At 53.1% G+C, this 26,198-nt stretch overlaps 1 protein-coding gene across 11 annotated transcripts in view; it reads right to left on the minus strand.

The window, feature by feature from the left end:
* Positions 1-26,198, minus strand: part of ANK1 (ankyrin 1) — a 236,103-nt gene that overhangs the window by 48,965 nt on the left and 160,940 nt on the right. For 7 of the 11 annotated variants that reach the window (XM_058289994.2, XM_058289993.2, XM_071212671.1 and 4 more), the window contains exons 10-25: positions 21,761-21,958; positions 19,501-19,599; positions 18,852-18,950; positions 18,325-18,423; positions 17,132-17,329; positions 16,243-16,341; positions 15,132-15,230; positions 10,104-10,301; positions 7,635-7,733; positions 5,870-5,968; positions 5,526-5,624; positions 4,274-4,366; positions 3,764-3,836; positions 2,984-3,007; positions 1,761-1,857; positions 568-646 (exon numbers count right to left, since the gene is read on the minus strand). In XM_058289994.2, the coding sequence (XP_058145977.1) occupies positions 568-646; positions 1,761-1,857; positions 2,984-3,007; positions 3,764-3,836; positions 4,274-4,366; positions 5,526-5,624; positions 5,870-5,968; positions 7,635-7,733; positions 10,104-10,301; positions 15,132-15,230; positions 16,243-16,341; positions 17,132-17,329; positions 18,325-18,423; positions 18,852-18,950; positions 19,501-19,599; positions 21,761-21,958 (1,752 nt within the window). The remainder of the gene's footprint in view (positions 1-567; positions 647-1,760; positions 1,858-2,983; positions 3,008-3,763; positions 3,837-4,273; positions 4,367-5,525; positions 5,625-5,869; positions 5,969-7,634; positions 7,734-10,103; positions 10,302-15,131; positions 15,231-16,242; positions 16,342-17,131; positions 17,330-18,324; positions 18,424-18,851; positions 18,951-19,500; positions 19,600-21,760; positions 21,959-26,198) is intronic. The other 4 variants (XM_058289996.2, XM_058289997.2, XM_071212672.1 and 1 more) reach the window with 1 other exon arrangement.

Below are 26,198 nucleotides of genomic sequence, written 5' to 3' on the forward strand. Positions count from 1 at the left end.
TAATGAATAGCACCTGGCACAGGGCACAGCTGCGTGACATCCCCTTTCTATCCGTATCAGCGCCCTAAGCTCCCCTCGAGGAAGGCCGGGCAGGGACTGTCCCCCTTTCGCGGATGTGACAGAAAGCTCGTGCCATGCCCAGGGCTTCACAGCAGGAGCAGGCTGGCTTCCGGCTCTGCCACACCTGCCGCAGGTACGCCTTCCTGTCCCGCACCAGGGCATGCCACCTCCCTGGGTGCAGAACGCACGTGCTCGAGAGGCTGAGGTGTGGGAACACAGCTAAGGGGCCAGAACTCCTGATGCCAGTTCTCCCGTCCCCTGGACTCGTTTCCACGCACCCCTAGGCTCTCTCCAAGATTCACATGTTTCCTGTCTGGGACACTAAAAAGGTTGACAGCCCTGGGGCTGGGGGTAAAAAGAAGACACTGATCGGAAGGGCTCAGGCGGTGGTGCCGACAGCTCAGCTCTGAGTTCTCATCCCCGCGCTACCGGTCATCTCAACATCGCCACCCCCCAGGCACACGCCCGCTCTGCCAGGGGACAAGTAAGACAAAGGCTGTTTCTTACCTGCTCCGGCTCTTCAGACCTGATCACCACCGTCTCAGGGGTAACGCAAGGAATCCTGGGAATGGCTGGAGATTCTACCCTGTGTGCCAAGAACGTTGGAAAATCAAACGGATGAGCCTGCTGAGCAGCGCCCGGCGGTCACGGAAGCGTGTGTGAACTACTTCTACCCCCCACAGAACCTACTCGACCCACGCCCCCCTCCTCAGCCTGCGCCCTCCGCCTGCACGGGCAGCACAATTCCTCCTTTCCCACACGCTGACCGCACTCTCCACTCACCCCCAAAGCTGTGCCCTTCCTTGCTGCCCTGTGAGCCCGAATGTCCCTCAAGCCCTAGCCGAAGGACCGCCTCCTCCGGGAAGCCCGCCCCCAGCTATTTCCACCTGCTTGGATCACCCCTTATCTGCAGGCTCCCGCCCCTGTCGGGAAGCCTCACCCTGGACGTCACAATATATTATACTACGCTGCGATGGGGCCGCTCTGCGTGTTTGGGTCCCACCAAATGGATTTGTAAGTGCCTGTGCTCCAGGCCGCAGGCTCGTCTTTCTTTCTAACAGAAGACTGACAAATACCAATGGATTAACATCCTCCTCGTAGCCTGGCCTCCTGGCTCCACAGCCCGATTCTGGGGAAGCCACGGGAGCAAGCTGGCATGCCACTGCCTTTTCAGAGAACAGCAAGGGCTCAGCTGTTGTTTTTTTTTCTTGGTTGGAGGTTTTAGATTTATTTGTAATATAGGCCTGTGTACCCACAGTGGGGCACCTCCTGCTACTCGCAGGGGCGGTGAGAAGCATGGTCCAGGCAGACACGGGTCCAAAGTGGGTTTTGAACCCACCGTACCTCTTGGGCAGAGGGACGCGGTGGTCAGGGTTTGACCTTGGCCACGACCTCGAGTGTGCGTCCTCAGTGGATTATTCTGAGAAGCTGAGCCCACAGGAAGGAGTGCGTGCATGTGGGACCGTGAACGAGGGAGGGAAGGATCCCGGAAGAGGGACAGATGCACATGCCAGGGCGGCCTCAGCGTCCCCTCCCGGTGGAAGCCTGGCCCCGCCCTGCAGTGGCTGCCATCTGCCCGTGGCCGCCTCACGGCCCGGCCTCCTTGTTAACTTCTCCTTGCTCTGCAGTCCTTCCCCTTTGAGCGCCAGGCTCCAACCTCGGCCATCCGCTGTGTGAGCCCTGAAGCACGCGCTGCTTACACTTGGTCTAACTTAGGCACGAAATCCAGCAGCTCCTTCTCTTCCTCGGCATCCCTGGAGTCCTGCTTCTCGGCTTTGGAGCCCACCAGCTCTTCCCCTGGAAACACACATGCTTACGTGAGCGGCAGGCTGGAGCGGGGAGATTTTTTCTTCTACGTCTCTTTTGTTTTTATTTTTTAGGGGCTTTTCCGGGTTCATCTCTCAGTGCTTGTAACAGAGCAGTGGTGTGCAAAGAGAACTAGGACTGTCTTGCCTGGTACATAGAGCAGGGCAGCCCTCCCCTAGCCTCTGTCTGTACCAAGCTTTTAAAAGAAAAATAAATACAGTCAGAGAGAGCTCTCCTAGCTTGGCAAGTTCCACCTCAAAACAGCCCTTTCAGGGTGTCTGAAGACACCGAAGGAATCGCTACTACCCTTTTCCTTGCCATACACCACAGAAGGCTGAACTACAGGAATAGAAGCACAGAAGCCGTTCATTTTGAAGGGCTGTAGGATTTTTCTTGTTAGCTGTGGCACCTCATTACTTCCTAGGCCCATACAAAGAGGTCCCAACTCAGGCTGAATCAGCTGTCTGCCACCCAGAGAGCCTCTTTCTTTTTCCTTTTTTTTTTTTTTTTTTTAAGGTACTGGGGCAGGGGATTGAACCCAGGACCTCATATGTGGGAAGCTGGTGCTCAACCATTGAGCTACACCGGCTCCCCCAGATGGCCTCTTTTTCAGTTTAAAGATTTATTTATGTATTTTTAGCTGATTCTCTCGTCTGTCTGCTCATTGCTTGCTCGCCTTTTCCAGGAGGCACCGGGAACCAAACCCGGGACCTCCCACGTGGGAAGTGGGAGCCTGACAGCCCGAGCCCCATCTGCTGCCCTGTCCTCGCTGGGATTGGAGTTGGAACCCGGGCCCTGACCTTGCCCTGCCGTCCCCTGTCACTTAACAGTGAGCTCTCTGGCTTCGTCACCCGGAGCTGACAGAATGAGATAACAACAGCTCATGCAGTTATTCTCACAGACACAGCGGCATGGGCACAGACACAGAGATGGACGGGCAGGGGCGGCCTGCCCGGGTGCGGCTCTCGTGGGCGTGCGGTGCCCGCGTGAGCTCCCGGCTCCAGTGTGGGAGCCATCGGAGGAAGGGGGGAAGCGGGGATGGATTAGTGAGGGTTTGGGTTCGGGTGAAATGCTCGCTGGTGAGAAAGGACCACAGGGAGCGGAAAGCGTTTCATACCCATTAGAGTTATATGAGCGGTTCCTGGAAAGCAAAGAAGAGCCAAGTTTAAGGAAGGACAGGGCTGAAGTCAGGTAAAGCAAGAGGCATTTCATCAAAGGCGACACGGGGACAGCTTTAGTCATTGAGTTGAGAAAGTGATACAACCCCTACGGGGATGGAAGGGACCTCTGAGACAATCCCGTCCAGCCCCACCACTTCACATCTCGATGAGTCCTTTACACTTCAGCCAGGAAATCCGGCTTACGTGGGGCAGGAAAAATACTGAAAGTATTCTGTAGCTCTCAAGGTTGAAACTGTGGTAATTTCATAATAACGGATATACTCAAAAACTTACTGACCCGCTGTGTGGTTAGAAGAGCGGCTTATTAAAAGAAATCCTCGCAGATTTAAAATCATCAGATGGTTTTTCATTCAGTGAACAAGGGAAGCGCCAGGCACACCTTGATCACAGTTCCTCACAGCTCTGGGAATTGATCTGAGGAGTATCACACTCCAATTTGATCCACATGTACAATATACACACATATGTATTTGTATTTATGAAATTTCGTGGGGTTTTGCATTTTGCTCGCTAAGATACGGATTTCCCTTCCTGTAAAATGATATTATGATAGACAATCTTTAAAAAAGCGGTCATCTCCAGCGTCAATACGGAGCTGCAGCGCTTGTGTGTGAGGTGAGAACCCCAACGCAACCCGGCAGGTGTCGGGGACCCCCTCCCCGAGCCTCAGAGCCCCCCTGTCCCCGTCTGACCCAGCGCGTGGCCCCAGACATTACCTTCATCCTCAGAGACATCCAGAATCTCATCTACTGTCTCAGGGAAACTCATCCGGTGCTTGTCACTGACTGGCTGCGAGGAGAAAGAGCAGAGAGTTCAACCCAGTTAGAACGCGGGACAGGCTGGGCAGTTTCCTGCCATGAGCTGGGGAGGGGGGAGAGGAGGTGGGAAAGGGGGGGCTGTCCCAAGTGAAGAAAGCCAAAGCCAGGAGGCTCTCAGCCTGGAAACTAATGTCTGACAAGGACACTCCAGAGAGCGCCGGCTCTGCCTGTCCCTGTCCCTCCCTCAAATCCCAATCTTGCCGCAAGTCTGGTCCCAGCCCCAATCGGTCAAGCCACCAGGGGGCAGCACAACCCCACTGGATGGGAGAAGAACACCCCCCCCCCCTTTGGGCAAGGGGCTTGGGACTGGAGTCACTTCCAGGAACGGCCGCCAGGGGCGCCCTGTCCACGGGGCTGTGTGCGGTTGGGGGCTGCGGGGGGCAGGCTGAGGGAGAGGGGGAGACGTACCACCACGCTGGGTTCATCCGTGACCACCTTGAGCACGTCTGTGACAGAAATGTAGCCCAAGCGCTTGGCGATGGCCAGAGGCGTGGTTCCGTTCTGGGAGAAAGGGCAGAGGGTGAGACGAGACCGGGAAGTCCATGCTGGAAGGAAGGCCCGCCAGAGCCGCGCACAGACCGGACTCGCTCTTGGAGGGTCAGGGGGCTGGAAGCAGGGCCGCCCTGACTTGGAGCCAAAGGGAACAGGGCACAGGAGCCCAGACGCTGGCGTGGGGCGAGGGAGGGCAGGAGCGTTGACATCTGCGAGAGCGGTGGGGAGTGTCGGCAGGACGGGCCAAGAAGCGCCAAGGGGAGAGAGCCCCTGGGCAGGAAGGCGGCGGGCAGTCACACTGCAGCTGCTTGCAGGACCTGGGGGTACCGAGCGGTGCTGCCTCCAAGAGCAGGTGTGTGGGTGTCAGGAGCCGAGCATTGCAAGAGTTGGAAGAACCCTACACCTCAGTTAACTGGAGTCAAGCCGATCAGAAATGACCAGGAGCCAGAATTAGGGCAGGGGCGTATTTTCATCCTGTGATCTTAAGAGAACTAGATCAGTGACACATAAACTGATCCTGACGCTTTTTCTCTTAAGCTCTCGAATGCCAGGATGTGCTCTGGACTCTAGACGGGTCCAGCCCCGTTCAGTTACGATTCCAGCAACTACGTCTATAATCCAGGGGCCAAGCACCTGCAGAGGCGGACGCGGCCATGGAGAGCATTTAATAAAACGTCCCCGTTTTAAGATGAGACATTCATCCTGGACCACGTCACCGAGGCTGATAAGGACATCCTCAAGGCCCTGGAAGGTCATGTACCACTCAAGACATTTAATTGTGTTCTCTCGGACTATACTTGAAGCAATTTCGTATACTTTCAAAAGGGCTTCCACAAGAACACTTCATAAACAAAAGGGGGAGGGCAAACAATGCGTGAAAGGATAACCTCCGGTTAAGCAGAGAGAAAAACTCTTCCCAATGCCCCATGTCCGTGGGTACCCGAGGCTGCTGTGACTTTACGGTACTGCAGCCCTTTGCAGGTCATAGGCACGGGAGCAGGGGTAGACCGAGTGCTTGACTCGCCAAGCAGGAAGTACAATTCAAGCCTGATCATTTTTTTTTTTTTTTTTTTGCCATCCAAAGGGACCTCTGTGGTTAATGGAACTCTCGCAGGGGTGCCCCTGTGGGAGCAGTTTCCTGAAATCAAGGAACAGGCTGGCTACTCACCAAGCTGACCTCGTTGGGGGAAGCACCATTTTTCAGAAGCAGAGTCACGATGTCTGTATGTCCTTGTTGAGCTGCCTGGTGCAAGGGACTGTACCCTAGCTAGAAAGGGAGGTAGACGTTGCAGCAGGATTAGCTCTTAAAGAACTACCCCCAGACTACAGAGCCGGTCCATTTTCTGCATGCAACATCCAAAAAAAAAAAAAAAAAATGCATTTTCCCCATTTCTTCCTTCTGGGTCAAAATTTAAAACTGTGGCAGAGCCCCCAGAGCAGCTTCTGGCTGTATCTCAGTTTCACATTTAGGATGTGTCAGTACAGGAGTCTGGTCTAAGGGGGCCTCTGTACCTTTGTCTTGGCATTGACATCTGCCTGATGCTGTAGCAAAAACTTCACCAGTTTGATATTTCCGTAATGACTGGCCACATGGAGCGGGGTGTAACCCATCTGTAAAGGGAGAGAGGAGATGGGTTACCGGCAGGGCTTGCGGACAGACCAATGTGTGTTAATGAAATCCTCAGAAATACCCGAATGAGAGAGAGAGCGGGCAGGGAAACCCCTGGAAGGCTGACAGTGGCTATAAATTGTAAGCCGTATTGCTGTTACCAGTCAGATACCATCGGCGTGGGAAGGGGCAGGATTCAGTTTCAGATACGTGGAGTCTGAGAGGCGTATGACCTATCCCAGGGGGGCTGTCAGTAGGCCACTGGAGAAGTGGCCCTGAGTGCTATGAAGAGGCCGAGCTGGAGACGCAAACCTGGGAGTCATCAGCACATGGAAGAGATCAGAGCCTTAGAGAGGAGGTCGCCTAGTGGACCCAAGTCCGAGACAGTATTTAGAGGGAGAGCCAGGAAAGACGACCGTGGAGGATCAGCAAACAGAAGGCAGGCCAAGAGAGGCCTATGTTACAGAGGCCGGGGAAGGCTATGTCAAGAGGGAGGGAAGAGGAGGCAGGGGCAGATGGCCACAGGCAGGGCACTGGTGGCCCTGACAAGAGCAGAGAGAACACCTCCCCGTCAAAACCCTCACCGGCCGCCCAGGTTACTCACAGTGGAATGGAATTTATGAGGCCACTGCTTGAAACCAGTGGACTTTGGAAATGCTTTGTCTGTGAAGGAGCTAGTTTTCTAGGGCCCGGCCCTACTTGATCTATGGGGGTGTCCTGGGGCAGGCAAGCCACGGCTCTCCAAGCCCTTTGGTCCGCAGGGACCCCGGGCAGCTGGTGCCACATTCCTGAGACCCTCTTAGCACAGACCCCACACACTGGGCCTGCGTGTAACAGGACAGCCCCACGACCGAGGCAGTTCTAACCCACACTACAGGGTCTCCCAGGGCCAGGACCCAACAAGAGACTAAATCGGGCCCACAAGAAAAGCCTCAAAGACATTTCTGGCTGTTAAGCAGAGTCCTGTTGAAGAGGCAGGCACTTGGGGATGAAAAAAAGTCTCTGGTTTTTCCTCAGGGAGACTCTTCAACCTAACATTGTTGACGCATGTTCCCGTGAACTCTGGGGGGCGAGGGTTGACTACATGCTTGAATGAAAGGGGCTGTTGGATTTTTTTTTGAGGTATTGGGGGCAGGGATGGAACCCAGGACCCTGTATGTGGGAAGCTAGCGTTCAACCACTGAGCCACATAGGCTCCCCTGAGTTGGGTTTTGTTGTCGTTGTTGATGATTTGCTTGTTGTTTGTTTTTGTTTTTTAGGAGGCACCAGAGACAAAACCGGGAACCTCCCATGTGGGAAGCAAGCGCTCACCTGCTTGAGCCACATCTGCTCCCTGATTTTTAAAATGAATGCAGGGACGCCTGGCATTTCAACACAATACGGATGGAAAGCGGTTCTTGAAATCACAATTCAACAGTGTCCCCAGTTTCTAGCTACAGAGACTCAAGGTCTAGCACATTTTTTAAATATCCCCGATGATTTTTGCAAACTCCGCTTCCAGGACTAGGTAGTGACAGAGAAGAATGTAGTACCAGGTCCTTTGGATGTCAAAGCCCCGTGTAAGAGACACCTCGAGGCATGGAGGACGTTCCCACCGGGCAGCCCCATGTGTGGGCATGCGGCGGGGAGCGGGGTGGGGACACCCGAGCACGAGGCGGCCTGTCTTACCCGGGTGGTGGCGTCCACCGTGACACCGTGTTTGATCAGCACATCTGCCACTGGAACGTGGCCTTCTTGTGCTACCAGATGGAGAGGGGTGAGTCCACTCTGGAAAGACAAATGTTTCGTCATCACTTATCTGGTGCAGAATTTTTGGTTAGGGAGGTTAGGGAGAAGAACCTGGCGCTGCAGCCATCAGCCAGGCGTCTGACCTTGGGCAGATCTCTTCCTGCTCTGGGCCTCGACATCATTACGTAGGAAATGAGATGGTTCCACTGATCGGGGGACAGCAAACCTTTTCCGTAAATGGCTAGACAGTCAATATTTTAGGCTTTGTGTCTCCATTGCAATGACCCAACTCTGCCCTTTATAGTGAGAAAGCAACTAGGGCCAACATGTGAATGAATGGGCGTGACTGTGTTCCAATAAAACGTTATTTACGCAAACAGGGTGTTGCACTGGATTGGGCCAGTGGGCCGGGGTCTGCTGACCTCTGAACTAGAGGAACTTCAGGGCACCTTCCAACGATAACACTTGTGATTTCTAAGCCCTAAGCAAGTTTCAGACCTTGGTTTCCTAATCTAGAACACTGGACTCATTAATGACCCATCTCAAAGGCAGAGTAAGGGTCCCTTGAGATACCCCAGGTGAAAGCACTTTGAAAAACACATGAGCCGTGTAACTATCATGTCACAGCCCACGCTGCAGGGGAGAGGGGACAGTGGAGCCTGCTGGGCATGACAAGATCATGTTCTTCGACTTCTCAACACGGCTTTCGAATGAGGACTGGAACACATCAGAGATGTGTTTGGTGCCCAATGGCTTGAGCCACATCTACTCCTGCTTGTTGTGTCTCTCATTGTTTCCTCATTGTGTCTCTTCGTTGCGTCCTCTTGCTGCATCATCTTGTTATGCCAGCTTGCTGTCTTGCTCGTCTTTTTCAGCAGGCACTGGGAACTGAACCCGGGACCTCCCATGTGGTAGGCGGGTGCCCAATTGCTCGAGCCACATCTGCTTCCCTACTATGTCCTCATAACAGTAAGATCATGTTCACTGTATGTCACAACAGCTCCAACTCCTTGGTCACCCAGAAGGCAGCGAGGAGCGCCTGTCCCCTCTATGGTGACTTTGCTTGCCCTTCTCTGCCTGCTGCACTTTCCCCCAGGTAGACCAGAGGTCCACATGGTTGCCCTCTGCAGTGCAAGCCTGAGCCGGCAGGCCAGCTCCTCCTGCATCTCCTGCGAGGCAGGCGGGTTAGACTGAAGGTAGAAGAGGCCACAACTGAGCGGAAGCGACAGTAGCTACCAGCCCGGGGGCGCCTCGACCAACACCAGGGGCATCTCCAAGAAACTTCCTCTCGAGGATGCGTGCAGATGAGGACACATCTCCAGCGGGGAGAAGTGCCATTGCCGTTAGAGTCTCCTCACATAGCACGAGAAGAAACCCAGAATCCAGGAAATATAATGGTTCTACTGTGACAATTCCCTCCTCAGTTTCGCCTGTCCAAATTTTTACAAAAAGGGCCAAAGGGTCTTAGAGTTTTCAAGACACTTCAAGTTATCTTAAAATGCCTGCCTTTCTGAAACTGTATCATGTCCATTTATCATCTAAGGAAGTGGTTCTTCGTATTATGTGATTCCATTTACATGAAATGTCCAGAATGTGCCTACAGAGATAGAAAGTGGATTAGTGGTTGCCAGGCGCTGATGGCAAGGAGGAATGGGCCATGACTGCTAATGGGCCCAGGGTTTCTTTTTGGGGTGAAGAAAATGAAATTCGATAGTGGTGATGGCTGCAGAGCTCTGTGAATATACTACAACCACCGCTCTGCAAAGTTTAAAAGGGCACAATATACGGCCTATGAAATCTGTTTCTATAAAGTTGTTACCTAAGAAGAAGATGTGGTTTCTTAGTCTTTCTGGGGCTATTCCTTTGAGAAGTTGGTGAAAAGTAGGGACATTTCACCCAGAAAAATGTTCTCGTGCCCATCCTCCTACCCTGGTGTGCTCGTCAGGAAGGTTTCATGCTCATACGGGAAAATAAATTCTCCCATGGAAAATGACTGCTTAGAACCACATTATATAGTATACTCCTAGATGCAGACATTGGCCTCCACTTGGAAAAAGTGTACTATAGATGTTAATAAATATCGATCCTTGCTTTGCAGATTCTCGAGTCAGTCTAGTTAGAAAGAGAGCGTGACATAGTAAATGCAGCAAAGGTTCTGGCAACAGATAGACTTGGGACCCATCCTAGCTCTACCAAAATCGGCTTGGAAGTAGACAACCTTGGGAAGAAGCAACTTCCTTCATAAAAGTGAGATAAAACTCACGCAGGGTGGTTGTAAGGCTCACACACACATTACCTATCCTGGAACCTTGGCGCATAGTAGGTGCTCAATATCCAGACAGGTACCTCCAGTGGGCTGACACTAACATCACTGCTCAGGCTCCCGGGCAGTCCCAGCGAGGCCGTTACCTTGTTTCCCAGATTGCTGTTGGCTTGCTTCGAGAGCAGCAGGGCCACCATCTCCGCGTGACCTTCCTGGGCGGCCAGGTGGAGGGGGGTCACGCCTTGCACCGACTCTGCGTTCGCCGAGCCCCCGTACTGCAGCAGGCTGCGGGCCACCTCCATCTGGTTCTGCTTGGCCGCGATGTGCAGCGGGGTATAGCCATTCTGAAAGAGCAGAGGCCGCCCCGAGGCTGGTTACGGGGCTCCGAGCCGGCACCGGGGGTGCCTGCCTTAAACTTAAAACCCACTGGGGCAGGGCCAGGGCTGGCTCTTGGCTTGGCTCCAACACCCACTGAGCAGGGCTGGGGTCACCAAGAGAGCAGATGAAGTCGACAGAGGCAGCTGGATTCGGAGACGGCTCTCAGGGCTTCCATAGCCAGCAGGGGCCTTGTTCCTTTTTTCACCATCTCTTTGCTGTTACCGCATCTGGTGAACTGCTGGGCGGGCAAGGCTCTGTCGCCCAGAAAGCCTAAGATTTAATTAGGCAGCCCACAGATCAACTAGAAGCCGGGGTGAGACAGTCAATTAATTAAGGTCAGGTTCCCCTTTGCTCCTTCCTGCAAGAGGAACGCAAACCCCCCCAGCAAAAGAAAAGAAACCACAGCCACTCTTCTTGCCCTGTGCAAGGGGGTCGAGGGGCTTGCCAGCACCAGGACAGCTCCAGGCAAGGGACTTGAGGGCGTGGGAGCCAGTGCCAGCTCCACTCTTAACTAGCTGAGTGACCTGGGGACAAGACAGCGTCAGCTTCCCGTGGTTTCTTACAGCTATGAGAAATGGCTTTAACAGCTTGTCCATGGGAAACGGACTTTGGCCCAGTGGTTAGGGCATCCGTCTACCACATGGGAGGTCCGCGGTTCAAACCCCGGCCTCCTTGACCCGTGTGGAGCTGGCCATGCGCAGTGCTGATGCGCACAAGGAGTGCCCTGCCACACAGGGGTGTCCCCCGCGTAGGTGAGCCCCACGTGCAACGAGTGCACCCCGTAAGGAGAGCTGCCCAGCACAAAAGAAAGTGCAGTGTGCCTAAGAATGGTGCCGCCCACACAGAGAGCTGACACAACATGACGCAACCAAAAGAAACACAGATTCCTGTGCCGCTGACAACAACAGAAGCGAACAAAGAGTAAGAGGCAGCAAATAGACACAGAGAACAGACAACCGGGGTGGTGGTGGGGTAATAAAGAAATAAATCTTTAAAAAACAAACAAACAAAAACAGCTTGTCCATTTCTCAAAGTTATTGGATGTATCAAATACAATAACATACGCGAAGAGGCTTTCTAAAATTCATATATAAAAGAAAGGAGCCTTTGTGCCATGGTTTTACAGGACTGTTTAGGGTAGGCTCCGAAGGTCACTGGGCCACACGTCCATGACAAGATGAAGGAACCTGACTCAAAATTAAATCACTAGGTCGCTGTGCACTGCTTGTTCAACTGACTTTTTTTTTTGAGCAAGACTTTCTCAATGAAGGAAGCAGAGCATGGAATTACACTCTGGCGCAAACTCCTGTGCGCATTGCAGACAGGTAACAGTCTGTAGCCGGCTACCTTGGCCAACACTGTTATAAGCTCGGTCAACACTTTCATCGACATTCTCTCCTTTGAGCTTCACTGCAACCAAGAAAGGGAAGTAAGGCAGGCATTATATATATTTTTTCATTTGGTGCATAAAGACATCACTTCTCTGAGAAGGGCCTTATCTAATGTTACCTCCTTAAATAAATGAACAGATAACCCAACCCGGGCCCTCTGGCCCCCAAGCTAGCTTCTCTCAGCTAGGGCAGGGCTTCTCAAACATCACGTGGCTTTGGTTTTGTGAGCTATGAATATGATTTAACATTTTTTTTCTCTTCTTCATTTTTTTCCTTACTAAGGAGACCTTGACTACATACTTTAATCTATGTTCATCTGTGTATCTTTCTGAACACTAGAGGAACAACTGAGTTAGTAGTTGGAATTAGATGAGATCAAAGTGCCTGGACAGCTCTTGCTGGGAGTAATGTTTCCATAAATTGTTGAGCTGTCTTTTTCTGTTATTTGACTTTTTTAAAAATAGGAAATAAAGTTTTTTTTTTTTTCAATCAATGTGCGTTGAAACCACCTGGGATCTTGTTAAAATGCAGATTCTGATTCAGCAAGCCTGGGAAGGGCCCAGGATTCGGCATTTCTAACGAGCTCCCTGTGGTGCAGCTGCTAGCCCCCTGGCCCACACTTTGAGTAGCAAGCCCCTGGCGCACTCAGGGCCCAGGGGGACGCCAGCCGAGGACCCGCAGGCAGGGCCCGTGACTGTCTGAGCATCACGCCCGCCCAGTCCCGCAGCAGGTGGCTACTGCGTGTGCAGTTTATCTGGAGGCACATGGTCTCTCTTCCTGGGCAACATTCCTGGTCATCCCAGGGGAATGACTCCTCCCCTGCCAGCCACTGTCTTACTGTGGAAACCTACACTTCTGATTTTGCCAGGGTCACCGATCAGAAAAAGGAGAGGGGGATGCGCACAGTAATAAAATCCCAGTTGTACAGCACTGGAGGCAGGGGAAGGTACATCAAGGTCAGGCTGAGAAACACAGTAAAATAAATTTTATGGGGAAATGTTGCAATTTGCCCAAAGCATTCAACTGAAAAGGATTCTCTTTGAAGAATTACGAATGCTAAATCATTCCAGCGTTCCTCTTTTTAATTTGATTCCATTATGGGAAAACATCAAATTATACTTTGTAGGTGGTGTGCAGGGAAACCAGACTGGCACGTTGATTACAGTAAAAATAAGTAGGGAGCAGACGTGGCTCAAGCAGTTAAGCGCCTGCTTCCCATATGGGAGGTCCTGGGTTCGCTTCCCAGCAGTGCCTCCTAAAAACAAACAAAAACAAACAACAAAGCAAACAAACGAGAAAACCAACTCAGGGGAGCTGATGCGGCTCAGTGGCTGAGAGCCACCTCCCCACACAGGAGGTCCCGGTTCAATCCCCGGCCCTGGTACCTTGGTATGACACAAAAAAAACTATCCAAAATGATTTTTTACTCTATCAAAAGAGAGAGAAAAGGGATGCAATGAGATGGGTCACGGCTGGGATTTGGAGCTGGGGGGCCAGTGTCCCTGCCTGGCATTGCCGCTTCGGGCCCTGTGACCTTGGGCACAGGGTGAAGCCAGGTCTCAGGGCCTGGGCTGGTGGCCTCTGAGACGAGCGTCAGAGCACGTCGACTTCTCAGCTGTCTTCAGGACGGAAGGGGACGAGGTGGGCGAGTTGCCCAGCCGGCGCCCTGCCGGGAGAAGGCATGCCCCACGTGAAGGCAGCGGCTACGGGGACTCCTTTTCATGCCCCCAGGTCAGTAAGTGGAGCAATTTGAAGTAGGATAATCAGGAGACCCCCGGCCACTCGGGCAGCTGTGGATGCCCACGCTGGAGAAGAGCATCCTGCCCTGCGCTCGGGGTCAGTGGGCTCTGGAGATGGCCCCACGCTGCCGGAGAGCCCTGCGTTCTAACCAAGCTACAAGAGCAAAACTCAGCATCGGGACGGGGAGCGTCCATGTGACAAGGACAAGGTGCAGCTAGGCAGCGGTCGGGGCCAGTAAAGGGCTCTTCCTCCCCAAGGAAACGAGCTCGTGCAAGCGCGCGCACGCGTGGGCGATCTGCCGGCCCGTTAAAACAGCATTAGGATCAAAACGAGAAAGGGAGGGTTGGTTTGGGTGTGGAGGGATCTGCATGTGAAATTCTACAAAATTGCCAGACGAGTTTGGTAAGTTATGTTTTTGCCATGGAAACAAACCCCATCTGGAGGGAGGGTGTGCTTGGGTTTCGCTCTCTTTAAATATCACGAACCTGGCTCCTATTTCTTTTAGAGAAGCAGGAGCGTGAGGAGGAGGAGGGGAGCCCAGCTTTCTATTTTGAGAGGCAGGAGTAAGCTGGCATCTCGGCGGTGCCACATGCTCTGTCTACGCGGGGACGCGGGGCTCGCTCCGACAGCGGCAGGGCCAGCAGCCCAGGGAAGTCAGGGGCCCCTGCCGCAGAGATGAGCATCTCATCTGCGGAGGGAAACCGCACTGGAGGCCCGCAGGATCTTCTCGAACTCCTGTGCATCCGCGCCGTCCCTGGGCCGCAGGCTCCCTTTGCACCACGACGCTGCGTTTGTGTCTCTCCGGAGCCTCGGCTGCTCCCTGAGCACGGGGACCGCCTGTGACCTCATATCCCCACCTTGCTCTCTCTCTGCTCTTGTCTTCAGTGTGGCCCCAACAAAGCAGCCCCCTCTCTCGCACAGGGGGGCAGCCTGTGCCCGCGCGTCATTCTACCACCACCCGAGCCCGGTCTCCGACGGGCACCGCAGGCCTGCGCCCTTGACCTCTCCTTCCACGCACGTCCTGCTCCGGGCAGCTCGTGGCAGACCCTGGCGTGAGGCTGGCACACTGGGCACACGTGGACCGGGCAACGCGTGTGTCACGTCGCCACCATCTAAGTCGGAACTCCTTCGAGGAATGGACCTGGGGGTGACTCGGCACGTTCAGAATCGGTTCCTCGCTTCTGGCCAGTTCACGCACACCCCTGAATATTCCTGGAAGTGTAAGCTGTGGTGCACCAGCTTCAGCCCCCCGCCCACCGGGGAGCTTGTGAATGAGAAGGCCTTAGCAGAGTCTCCCCAGAGCAGACTCTCTGAGCACAAGGGAGATGTGCTGAGCTCTGACAGCCCGTTGACAAAGCCACAGCTGCTTGGGGAACCCACGTGTCGTGGGAAACGAAGCCCCCCTCTGTGAGGTAACCTATTGCTAAGAAGTGTTACCCGTTTCCCATCCCACTCCGGGGCCCCGGATAGCCGCAATCACGCTGCGGGTGACATCTGTGCGAGCGAGGGGAGATTTCCGAGGTGAAAATAGAAATGAAACGCAAAGTCCCCGCAGGAGCCGGCGCCCCCACCCTCCCTGGAGGAACCGGCCTGCTCTCCGGGGGGCCGAGGGTCGGGGGCCTTACCCCCGGGAGCTCCCAGCCGCGAGGGAAGGCGGCGTCTTACCCAGGCAGGGCTGTGCGGGGAGCCTCCCCGGGGCAGCAGCAGCTTGACGATGTCCAGGTTGTTGTGGTGGACGGCCACGTGCAGAGGGGTCAGTCCGTTCTGTCCAGGGTGAAACAGACAGAGAACGGCCTTCACTCCGGGGCACCTCCTACTAGCGAGCCCGTTAGCCCCAGGCGGCCCCACTGGTGGGTCCGCGGGGGCAAGGCGGCCTCCCCCCACCACTGATTCCACACAGGGGAGACCTGGGTAAAAACTCATTCCAGGGGAGCGGGTGGGGGGCAGTGGTTGAGTGCCTGCCTCCCACACACGAGGTCCTGGGTTCCAGCCCCGGTCCCTCCTAAAAACACGAAAACAGCGACAACGAAAAACCTCATCCCAAAGCTAGTCTTGACCTGGAGCCAATAAAACCCAAAACCAGCAGCTCTGAGGCCATCTCCTTCTTCCCGTGGGGGCCCCCGGGGGCAGGGAGCAGGGCAACCACCGCAGTCCCTCCGAGCAGGTTCTTTCTAAACCGCCGCAGGTTTTGTCAGAAAGATCGGATTTTCCAGAGGCCACTTTCCATAGATGGCTTCCCATTAAAAAGAGGGAAAAATGGGATCATTCAGGCAAGCGGATGTGGCTCAGCAGGGAAAGCATCCGCCTACCATCCGGAGGGTCCAGGGTTCAAACCCCGGGCCTCCTTGACCCGTGTGGAGCTGGCCCATGTGCAGTGCTGAAGCACGCAAGGAGTGCCGTGCCACGAAGGGGTGTCCCCCGCGTAGGGGAGCCCCACGCACAAGGAGTGCGCCCCATAAGGAGAGCCGCCCCATGCGAAAAAAGATCAGCCTGCCCAGGAATGACGCCACACACACATGGAGAGCTGACACAGCAAGATGACGCAACAAAAAGAGACAGATTCCCAGTGCCACTGACAAGAATGCAAGCGAAGACAGAAGAACACACAGCGAATGGACACAGAGAGCCGACAATGGGAGGGTTTGGGGGAAGGGAAGAGGAAAAAAAAAAAGTAAAAAAAACCAAAAATGGGATCATTCAAAAGGGATGCCACTTGCAAGTAGAAAAGTACGGTCTCCGCTCCCTCCTCTGCCTGGGGGAGGGCAGGACTACTCACTTTCCCGGCAGCGTTGGGATGTGCATCTCGCTCCAGCAGCACCTCCGCCACCCTCACCTTCCCGTACTTGGCCGCCACATGGAGAGGGGTAAATCCTTTCTGAGGAGAAACAAAGCCCATCAGGACCAGGGAAGACACAGCTATCCTCCCCGGGAAAAGGACACGTGGCCAAGGAGGTTTCCCACCTTCGCGGGCACGGACACTCCGCTAAGACGAAGGCCACAGCAATTTTAAAAAAATACATGGTGTCTAAATACACCACCGCTTAAGTTTTAAAAATCGTTCTCTTTTTAAGGTTTTAAAAAAGTTTTTGTTCTGCCCCCACCCTCTGAGATGGCTCCCTCATCTGTCCGCTCGTCTTCCTCGAAGGCCCCAGGAACCGAACCCGGGACCTCCCGCGTGGGAGGCGACTGCACAACCACTTGAGTCACTCCCAGCTCGTTGAGGCTCATCTTCTTTAGGAGGCACCGGGAACCGAACCCGGGACCTCCCATGTGGGAGGCAGGTGCCCAACTGCTTGAGCCACATCCACTCCCCACAGCAATCTTTGATCTCTCCACCACCCACCATTGGCGCCCTCTTGTGATAGCTACAAAACCACCTTGTACTGTTACTCGATTGCTAACTAGTTGAGGGCCGGGGTTGAGTCAGTCATCCTTCTGGGAACCCTAGCACTCGTCTGTGGTTCGTCTCAACATGTTCTGTGCACCACTCTCCGGGGAAGGAGGATAACACGCCCATCTCGCGACAGCGACCGTTCTTTCGCCACCCTCCCTCCCCCCGCCCAAAGCTGCCTTCAGCATCAACAGAACCAGCCCGGCGGGCACCCCTCCCACGCCGCCGGCCCGGCTGCGACCGGCCGTTGCTGCTGGGGAGGAGGAGGCCGTACCTTGGTCATGCAGGCCTGGGAGGCGCCCTTCTCCAGGAGGGCCAGGGCTGTGTCCACGTGGCCCTCTCGGGCCGTGGTGTGCAGGGGCGTGTGCCCGGCCGTGGTGGCCAGGTTGGCGCTGGCGTCGTTCTCCAGCAGGAGCCTCACCATGCTGGTGTGGCCGATGCGAGCTGCACAGTGAAGCGGAGTCTGGTCGTCCTGGACCCCGGAGCGAAAACCAACAACAGGGAAGGATGCGGTGAACTAAGCCAGCTCTTCCCTTTCCGGAGAAGGGAGCTGAGGCCCAGAGAGGTTACTGGCCTCTCTCAAGGTCACGCAGTGGGCAGTCTGAAGGGCTATGATGCGAATCGTGTTTCTGACTTAGGGAAACCGATAAGCTTCGGCCTTAGCTAACCCTTCAGGCCGGTTGTGATGTCCACCTAACTGCACCAGGCCTCAGCTCTCCCATCTGTAAAATGGGAATACTATTCCATTCAAAGCGTTCCGCGCTGCGTTTGGCACATGGTGCACATGCAATAAAGTGTGGTTACTTGCCCTTTGGAGGCTATTTGATTTTCTCTTGCCAGGGTCAAGGACAAGTCAAAAGTGCTGAGAGGGAAAGATGCCCTTTACATCCCCTCCTGCCCTACTTCCAGTCCACGCCTGATGGCCGAAGGGGCGCAGCCGGCCAAGTCTCTGCGTTATTGGGCTTAATGGCACACCTTGTTCGGTCACGTTTTTGGGTTACAAAAGCCTGATATTGGCTACAACCAATCAACTTCCAAATCCAGCAGCTTGCGCCTCACTCTTCCAATCCTTCAAAAATGTGTTTTACGACAAGGAGGAATCATGCATTTTTAGATCCAGTGATTAAATAGTTCCAGACTGATTTTCACTGGCAACACTTCCCCCAAAAGGCTGCTTCTCTTCCTCCATCGTGACCATAATAGCCGTGAAACCCTTCCAGCCCACTAGGCTTTCCAAGCCGGCCATGCTCCCTGGACTTCAGGCTCTCATTATCCTAAAGAAACATAGCTCTTAGGTAAAATTCTCAAAGCCACGGCAAGGCAGCTCCTGAGAGTTCAGTGTGACCTACATGAGAACGAGTCATCTCTGCGCCACAAGCCAGGCCTCTAATGAGGATGGATTGCTCCTCAGCGCACTTGAATTGCTTACATTCCAGGAGCCTTCCCTTCCCACCTCCAGAAACTCACCTTGGCCTTGGCATTGACTTTGGCTTTGTTCTGGAGCAAATACTTGGCCACTTCCGTGTGCCCTGCTCTGGCTGCCATGTGTAGCGGGGTCTCCACTTTCTAGGAAATCACAAATTATAGACGTGTTAGTGCATGCTGGGTTCCCCAAAGGACACACACAGAGCTCCAAAGTACCAGCTTGGAGCCTCTTGGCAGGTTTTCATCCAGGGGGCGGGGATACCCAGTAAGCTGCTCCTTTAGCCTGGAGTGTGTGTGTGTATTCCAGGAACGCTCAAAAGTCACCCCCAGAGCTAATGAATGTTAACGCATGGAAATGTATTCCCACATAGCACTTATGCAAGTTCCCAAGTTATTGTCCCAAATAAAAAACCCCAAGACTTACAGATTTGTGACAAGTGTAATTGGAAAAGTGTCAGTAGACAGGAATGTTCACCCGAGTCTGAGAATTCTACCTCTTCCCCCAAGACGGGAGATGCTGGGAGCACTAGACAGAGCCCCCCGAGCGCTTGCCCTGCCCGGGGGCTTACCACGTTGGAGACATTGGGTGATGCTCCCCGCTGCAGGAGGTTCTTCACGATGGGAAGGTGCCCCATGAAGGAAGCCACGTGGAGAGGGGTGAGGCCGGACTGGAATGACAGGGAGGGCGTGAGGAAAGGGGGGCCTTCCCGTGCCACCAGAGAAGAGAGAGCAAGTCCACACCTAAGGCTGTCTGGCCTCTAGGTCCCCAGCCCAGGGTTCTGCCAGGTGAGGGAGTTCAGCCAGGTGGGGCTGCTTCCTGGAAAATGGCCGAGGAAAAGCACTGCAGGGCAAATGTGGCCCACATTTGCTTTGTTTTCTGTTTTTTAGGAGGAGCTGGGGATTGAACCTGGGACCTTGTATGTGTGGCGCTGGAGTTGGACCACCGAGCTACGCCTGCTCCCCACGTTTCATAACTTGGAAAAAAAATTGCATCCGATCTCGGGAAGCTCCCTGACACCCGACCCATTCTCCCTCGTCTCAGACACCCCCGATTTATCCCCTCGTTTTCATCTCACGCGCGTGCACGGGCGCGCCTGCAGCCACGCGTGCGGGGCGCTCGGCCACGGAGCACGACTCTCAGAGGCGGAAGGCAGACGTGCCGTGGAGGGGCGCGGGCGGGGGGCGGCGGGGCGCTCCGGCAGGCAGGGCGTCTCCTACCTCGGTGACGGCGTCGATGGAAGCCCCGGTCTTGAGCAGCAGCTCCATGACGCGGCTGTGGTTCTTCTTGCAGGCGATGTGGAGGGGGGTGAAGCCGTTCTGTAATGCCACGCGAGGGGAGACGGACAAGCAGGGGCTTTCACACGGGCCCCGGGAACACCCCAACAGCACCCTGCTACCGAACAGCAGCCCCTGCCCAGCCGGCAGCAGGCGCCCCCCAGGGAAATGTCAACAAGGCAAATCGAGCAGGAACAGGTGCCTCTCGCTTTATACACCCGGCAGGTCCCTTAACTTGTTGTTTACAAAACTGTTTAAATTTGGATGCACTAAAAGGGCCTGCTGCTTAAAGTTGCATTAAGGAGAAACGATGATAAGGAAAAGAGTACTTTTGTGGAGCAAATCATATTTCCTGTCCCCTGAAACCCCTGACCACTTTTAGCAAAATGGATTTGCGTGTTGTCAGCCCTGCTCTGAGATGATAGGTTAGAACGCCAATTCCATGAGGGCAGGGAGTTTTGTGTGTTTGTTTTTCACTGCTTTATCCTCCCAGAGCAGTGGGTCTCAATTGGGGAGTGATTTCCAACCCCAGGAGACATCTGGCAATGTCTGGAGACATTTTTGTTTGTCACAGCTTAGGGGGGGAGTGCTACTGGCTTCCATGGGTAGAGGCCAGGGATGGGCTAAACATCCTACACTGCACAGGACATCCTACACTGTCCACTACAACAAAGCATTATCAGAGCCAAAATGTCACAAAGTGCTGAGATTGCAATATCCTGCTCTAGAAGAGTGACTTGCACATGGTAAGTGCTCAGTGAATGCTTTTATGATCGAATGGATGGATGGATGGGTGGTGGATGGATGGATGGGTGGTGGATGGATGGTAGATGGATGGATGGTGGATGGATGGTAGATGGCTGGCTGGTGGATGGATAGTGGATGGTGGATGGATGGCGGATGGATGGATGGTGGATGGCTGGATGGTGGATGGATGGCTGGTGGGTGGATAGTGGATGGTGGATGGATGGATGGCTGGTGGATGGATGGCTGGTGGGTGGATAGTGGATGGGGGATGGATGGTGGGTGGATGGATGGATGGATGGATGGAGGATGGATGGATGCTGGATGGATGCTGGATGAATGGTGAATAGATAGTGGATGGTGGATGGATGGATGGTAGATGGATGGATGGTGGATGGATGATGGATGGTGGATGGATGGATGGTGGAGGGATGGTGGAGGGATGGTGGATGGATGGATGCTGGATGGACGCTGGATGGATGGTGGATAGATAGTGGATAGTGGATGGATGGATGGTGGATAGATAGTGGATGGTGGATGGATGGTAGATGGATGGATGCTGGATGGATGCTGGATGGATGGTGGATAGATAGTGGACGGTGGATGGATGGATGGTGGAGGGATGGTGGATGGATGGTGGATGGTGGACGGTGGATGGATGGTAGATGGGTGGGTAGATGGATGGTGGATGGATGGTGGATGGATGGTGGATGGATGGATGGTGAATGGATGGTGAATGGATGGTGGATAGATGGATGGTGGATGCATGGTGGATGGATGGTAGATGGATGGTAGATGGAAGGATGCACAAATGAGCCATTATCTGCCATCCATGGCCATCCCTGGAGGATATCTGCCCCCCTCAATTCTTCTCTTCTGAAATGGGCCAGAATGAAGATAGTATGCCATGTGCAGAGCTCCAGCCCCACCAGCACTTGGGCCTCTGTGGAAGCCCCTGGCTTGGGTGAGAAGAGAGAGGAACCACTGCCACAGCAGGGAATTTGTCCGAACTCACCATGAAAGCTGGGAGGCCCTCCGAAGGGGAAGGCTGTTTAGCTCAGGCCATTTCAGTTATCCCCAAAGCCTCTCAGAAATCACTGCCCCTGAGCTGTGGGCCCGACTCAGACAGGTGGCGCCCCACCCCACATATACACCCGAGCACTGAGTCAGGTCTCCTGGGCCCAAATCCACCCCTGACCTCAGCCTGTTACCTGGAGGCCACGGTCAGCGGGTGCGGGAGGCAGCACCCAGCTGGATGTGGAGTATGGAAGGATGCTGCCCTGCACGTGCTCTGCCCCTCCTGAGCCTTAGCAGACACGGGCACTCTTCGGGCCCTGAGTCTTAAGGGCTATTGCAGGTGCAAGCTGCCGCCTTTCCCACGAGGCTCTGCAGTTCAGCTCTGGTCCCATCCCCCTTGCCCAGGCCCCTCCCGCACTTTCTCCGGCAGCCTCCCGCTCACCAGGGCTCTGGAGTTGGGTTTGGCTCCTTTGTCCAACAGGACTTTGGCCACCCTGTGATGGCCGCAGTGGGCCGCCACGTGGAGCGGGGTCAGGTGGTCCAGCGTGATGTCATCGATCTCTGCGTTGTATTGCAACAGAAGTCGGACACAGTCCAGGTGGTCTCCCTGAGCCGCCATGTGAATTGGGGACAAGCCGTTCTGGGCAAAGAGGGGAAAAAACAAGCAATTGCAAAGGCTTCTGGGGACAGAAACTCAGTGAGGAGCCCAACATTACCTCCTCCAGTTTCCCTATGCCCCTGTGTGACTCCTGAGCGAGCTCGGTTCCTTCTGCCCTCCAGGCTGTTGTTGGTGATGTCAAACTTTCTCCTTTGTCCTCCAAGTCTGCTCCACACTGCCCGCCTCTTTCTATGAAGCCAACCATCCCAGTCTCCACAGTGCTCGCTGCCACATTTTTCATCTATTTGCCTAGGTGTCTGCATATGTAGCTTTTCAGGTGTGTATATCTTTTCTCCTTACTTAATTTATAGCTTTGTAAGATCGATGGCTGTGCCTAATATTTCTTACATGCCCCGTAGTGCACAGTACATTCATGTAATGCTCATCACAGTTCTTAATTAATTAATGTGGTTTTGAATGAATGCATAACAATACCCAGAATTGGGACCTAAAGCCCTCTGTTATTTGCCCTTAACACACGCATACCACTTAAAAAATTCTTCAAGAATTCTCCTTGTTTCTCAGCAATTTAAAGACAGAGAAGACAGGAAGTGGATATGGCTCAAGCAATTGGGCTCCCATCTACCGTAAAGGAGGTCCAGGGTTCGATGCCCAGGGCCTCCTGGTGAAGGCAAGCTTGCCCGTGTGGTGAGCTGCCCCACGCAGGAGTGCTGCCCCGCGCAGGAGTGCTGGCCCATGCAGAGAGCTGATGCAGCAAGATGATGCAACAAAAAGAGACACAGACGAGAGATAAGAGACACAGCAGACCAGGGAGCTGAGGCGGCACAAAAGAATGATCGCCCCTCTCCCACTCTGGAAGGTCCCAGGATCGGTTCCTGGAGCCGCCTAATAAGAATACAAGCAGACACAAAAGAACACACAGCAAATGGACACAGAGCAGACAATGGAGGGTGCAGGGAGAAAGAAAGCAAGAAATCTTTAAAAAGAAAAAAAGACAGAGAAGACTCATTTATTCCTTTATTCAAACACTAAGTCAACACACATTTTTTAAAAGTGATTCACGGGCACCAGGTATAGGTTAAGCTCTGGAGAAACAGAAGGGAGTACGACGGGATTCCCGGCCTAAGGTTATAGAGTAATAGGTAAAAGATGTATAAATAAACACATGGCTGCTATTTGGTGTGATGACACATGAAGCTCCGAGGACAGCTCAGGAAGACGCAGTCCCGCAGGGGCCGTGGGGAGAGAAGGCTTCCTGGAGGAGCTGAGAGCTGGGCTAGGACTTGACGGCATTGAATGGAAGTTCCCCAGGCAGACAAAGGACCACGGGCAAGGCCAAGTCAGCAACGCTAGGGGCCGTTCAGGGGCCTCCATGTAGGTGACATGCAGGAGAGTAGAGTGTGAACGGAAAGCACGGAGCTGGAGCCAGAGCTGCCTCGCGAGAGCCAAGGAGCTAAGGAACCGAGCCTTCGGGGTTAGAAAATGCAGGCTGAGAGGATTTTCAGCAAAGGAGAAAGGCAATCATACTGGATGGCAGCTAATGCCAATGACCACTTGGTGCATTTTAAAAAGGCCATACCGTATTTCCCACTGGTCTGAGAAGCTGGATGTTTTCAGTAAAGAATTTTCATGAACATCGCTATTAGCCCTGCTTTAACAATCTGGGTAATATAAAAGCTTTAATAACTTGGGAACATTTATGTAAGCTTAAATACAGGGCCCCTGAGGAAAACTTGTGAGAATTGCCTGAACTAATAATATAACTGGTTGTAGCGATTCTACCTTCATTTACGCAAGGATATTTGCTCTACTATGAATTTTCAAAAACATTATCTTATGTGATCACCCAACAACCCTAGAACAGGGCAGAGAACTTTCCAGAAGAGGAAACTAAGACACAGATAGAGTAAGAGACATGCTTAGAATCACACAGCAAATCATCAGTAGAGGACTAAATGCAAAACAAACTGGTTTAGTAAAAGATACTGTGGCAGTTTAAAGTTTTGTGAATCCCAGAAAAGATCATCATCTTTAACTAATCCATTCCTGGGGGTGTGGGACCTATTGATTGCATTAGACTCAGTTAAGGGGCCTTTTGATTAGATCACTTGATTAGATTGCTTTAGGGCCTCTGACTAGACTACATCAGTGAGGCGTGAGTCAGGGCGGATCTCCACCCTCTTCTAGGGTCTTATACAAACTGAGAATTGAAAGCAGAAGCACACAGAGAAAGGCAGCTGCCACTGTGTCCACGCCATGTGAGAGAGAGGACTGCAGGCAGACAGTGAAACCCTGAGAGGCTGAGAGAGAAGCCAGAGGCTGCAATCAGCGGAACGTGCCTGGAGCAAGGAGAAGACACCATTTTGCCTTGCCCTGTGGCAGGACTCCAGGATCCAACCAGCAGCTCACCTTTGGTGAGAAAGCATCTCTGCTGATGCCTTGATTCGGACAGTTTCACAGCCTCAGAACCGTAAGCCTTTACCCTAATAAATCCCTATTATAAAAGCCAACCTATTTCTGGTACTTTGCATCAGCAGCCTTAGCAAACTAAAACAGATACCTCCACCCAACACACACACACACAAGGGTCAGCTTGGAAATTGTGAATCATGACCCACGTTAAAGATAACTCTAGGGAAGCAGAGGTGGCTCAAGCCCTTGGGCTCCTGCCTACCACAGGGGAAGTCCCAATTTCAGTTTCTGGTGCCTCCTAAAGATGAGCAGGACAACAAGCTGATGCAACAGGCCTGGCATGGCTTGCTGACACAACAAGATGATGAAGCACTAAGATGGTGACACAATGAGGAAACACAATGAGAGACACAACAAGCAGGGAGCAGAAGTGGCTTAAGCAATTGGATACCTCCTTCCCACATTGGAGGTCCTGGTTTGGTTCCTGGTGCCTCCTAAAAAGAAGACAAACAGACATAGAGAGCAGACAGCAAGTGCAAAACAATGGAGCAGGGGAGAGAAATAAATAAATACAATAAATTTCTAAAAAAAAAGATAACTGAAAAAAATAAATAAAAACACATTGAACTGCACAGCACCACAGAACCCTATACAGTATTATTGTTTCAGCAATTGTAGCAAAGGCAGCATGCTAACACAAAATGTTAGGCAGGAAAATCTTGTGTGCGTGGGTTTATATGGCATCTCTATCCTGTCTACATGATTTTTCTGTAAACCTATAAATGCTCTGATAAAAAAAATAATTGAAAATATAAAGGTAACTCTATAGAACATTCATATATGAATTTGTCAGGGGATAAATTGGCTTCAATGTCACAGACTATGCTGCAATTTTATGACAGCGAACAGTTAATGGAAGTCCTCCTTACCAGCCGTGAACGGGTCTGCCTTCTGCTTTGCTCTCCTTAGATAACATGCTCTAAATTCTCCCAAAGAACAGGAAATCAAGGCAGCACTGTGTGGTCTCACAGCTTCTGCCCCAGGAGGGCCCAAGACCTTACAAAAGAACTGAAGAGTCAGCCTTGGCCCTGGCCTCTTGTGTGTGAAAGATTTTCTTTTTTTTCCTTCACTAAGCCTGGCCTGGGCACTCGAGACTTACCAGAGTGCTAAGTTCCTCTTACAACCCAAACAGCTCTAGATACCTGTCTTTTTCTGGAGTCAGGATAAAAGAGACAGGGGTTAGGAAGCAGATGTGGCTAAGCAGTTGGGTGCGTGCCTAACACATGGGAGGTCCTGGGTTCGGTTCCCAGTGCCTCCTAAAAAAGACGAGCAAGACAACGAGCTGATGCAACAAAATGATGCAACAAAGAGACACAAGGAGAGACACAACAAGCAGGGACCAGAGGTGGCTCAAGTGATTGAGTGCCTCCCTCCCATATAAGAGGTTCTGGGTTTGGCTCCTGGTGCCACCTCAAAAGACAAGCACACAACAAACAGACACAGAAAGCAGACAGTGAACACAAACAATGAGGGGGGGGGTATGGAGAAATAAATAAACCTCTAAAAAAGAGAGAGAGACAGAGCTAGGGGTTGATTGGAGCTGTAGTAGGGAAACTACAGCTCGTGGGCCAAACAGGGCCCAACACCTGCATTTATAAATAAAGTTTACTGGACCACAGCCACTAGTTTCCATAGTGTCTTTAGCTGCCTTTTCCCCCTACAATGGCAGAGTTGAATCGCTGCGACAGAGACCATTGCCTGCAAAGCCTAAAACATGTACTGTCTGGCCCTTTAGAGAACAAGAGGGCCGACCCTGATCTAGACAATAATTAGACTATACCTGGTGCAC

Source organism: Dasypus novemcinctus, chromosome 29 (genome assembly GCF_030445035.2).
Source record: "Dasypus novemcinctus isolate mDasNov1 chromosome 29, mDasNov1.1.hap2, whole genome shotgun sequence".
NCBI classification, from domain to species: Eukaryota; Metazoa; Chordata; class Mammalia; order Cingulata; family Dasypodidae; genus Dasypus; species Dasypus novemcinctus.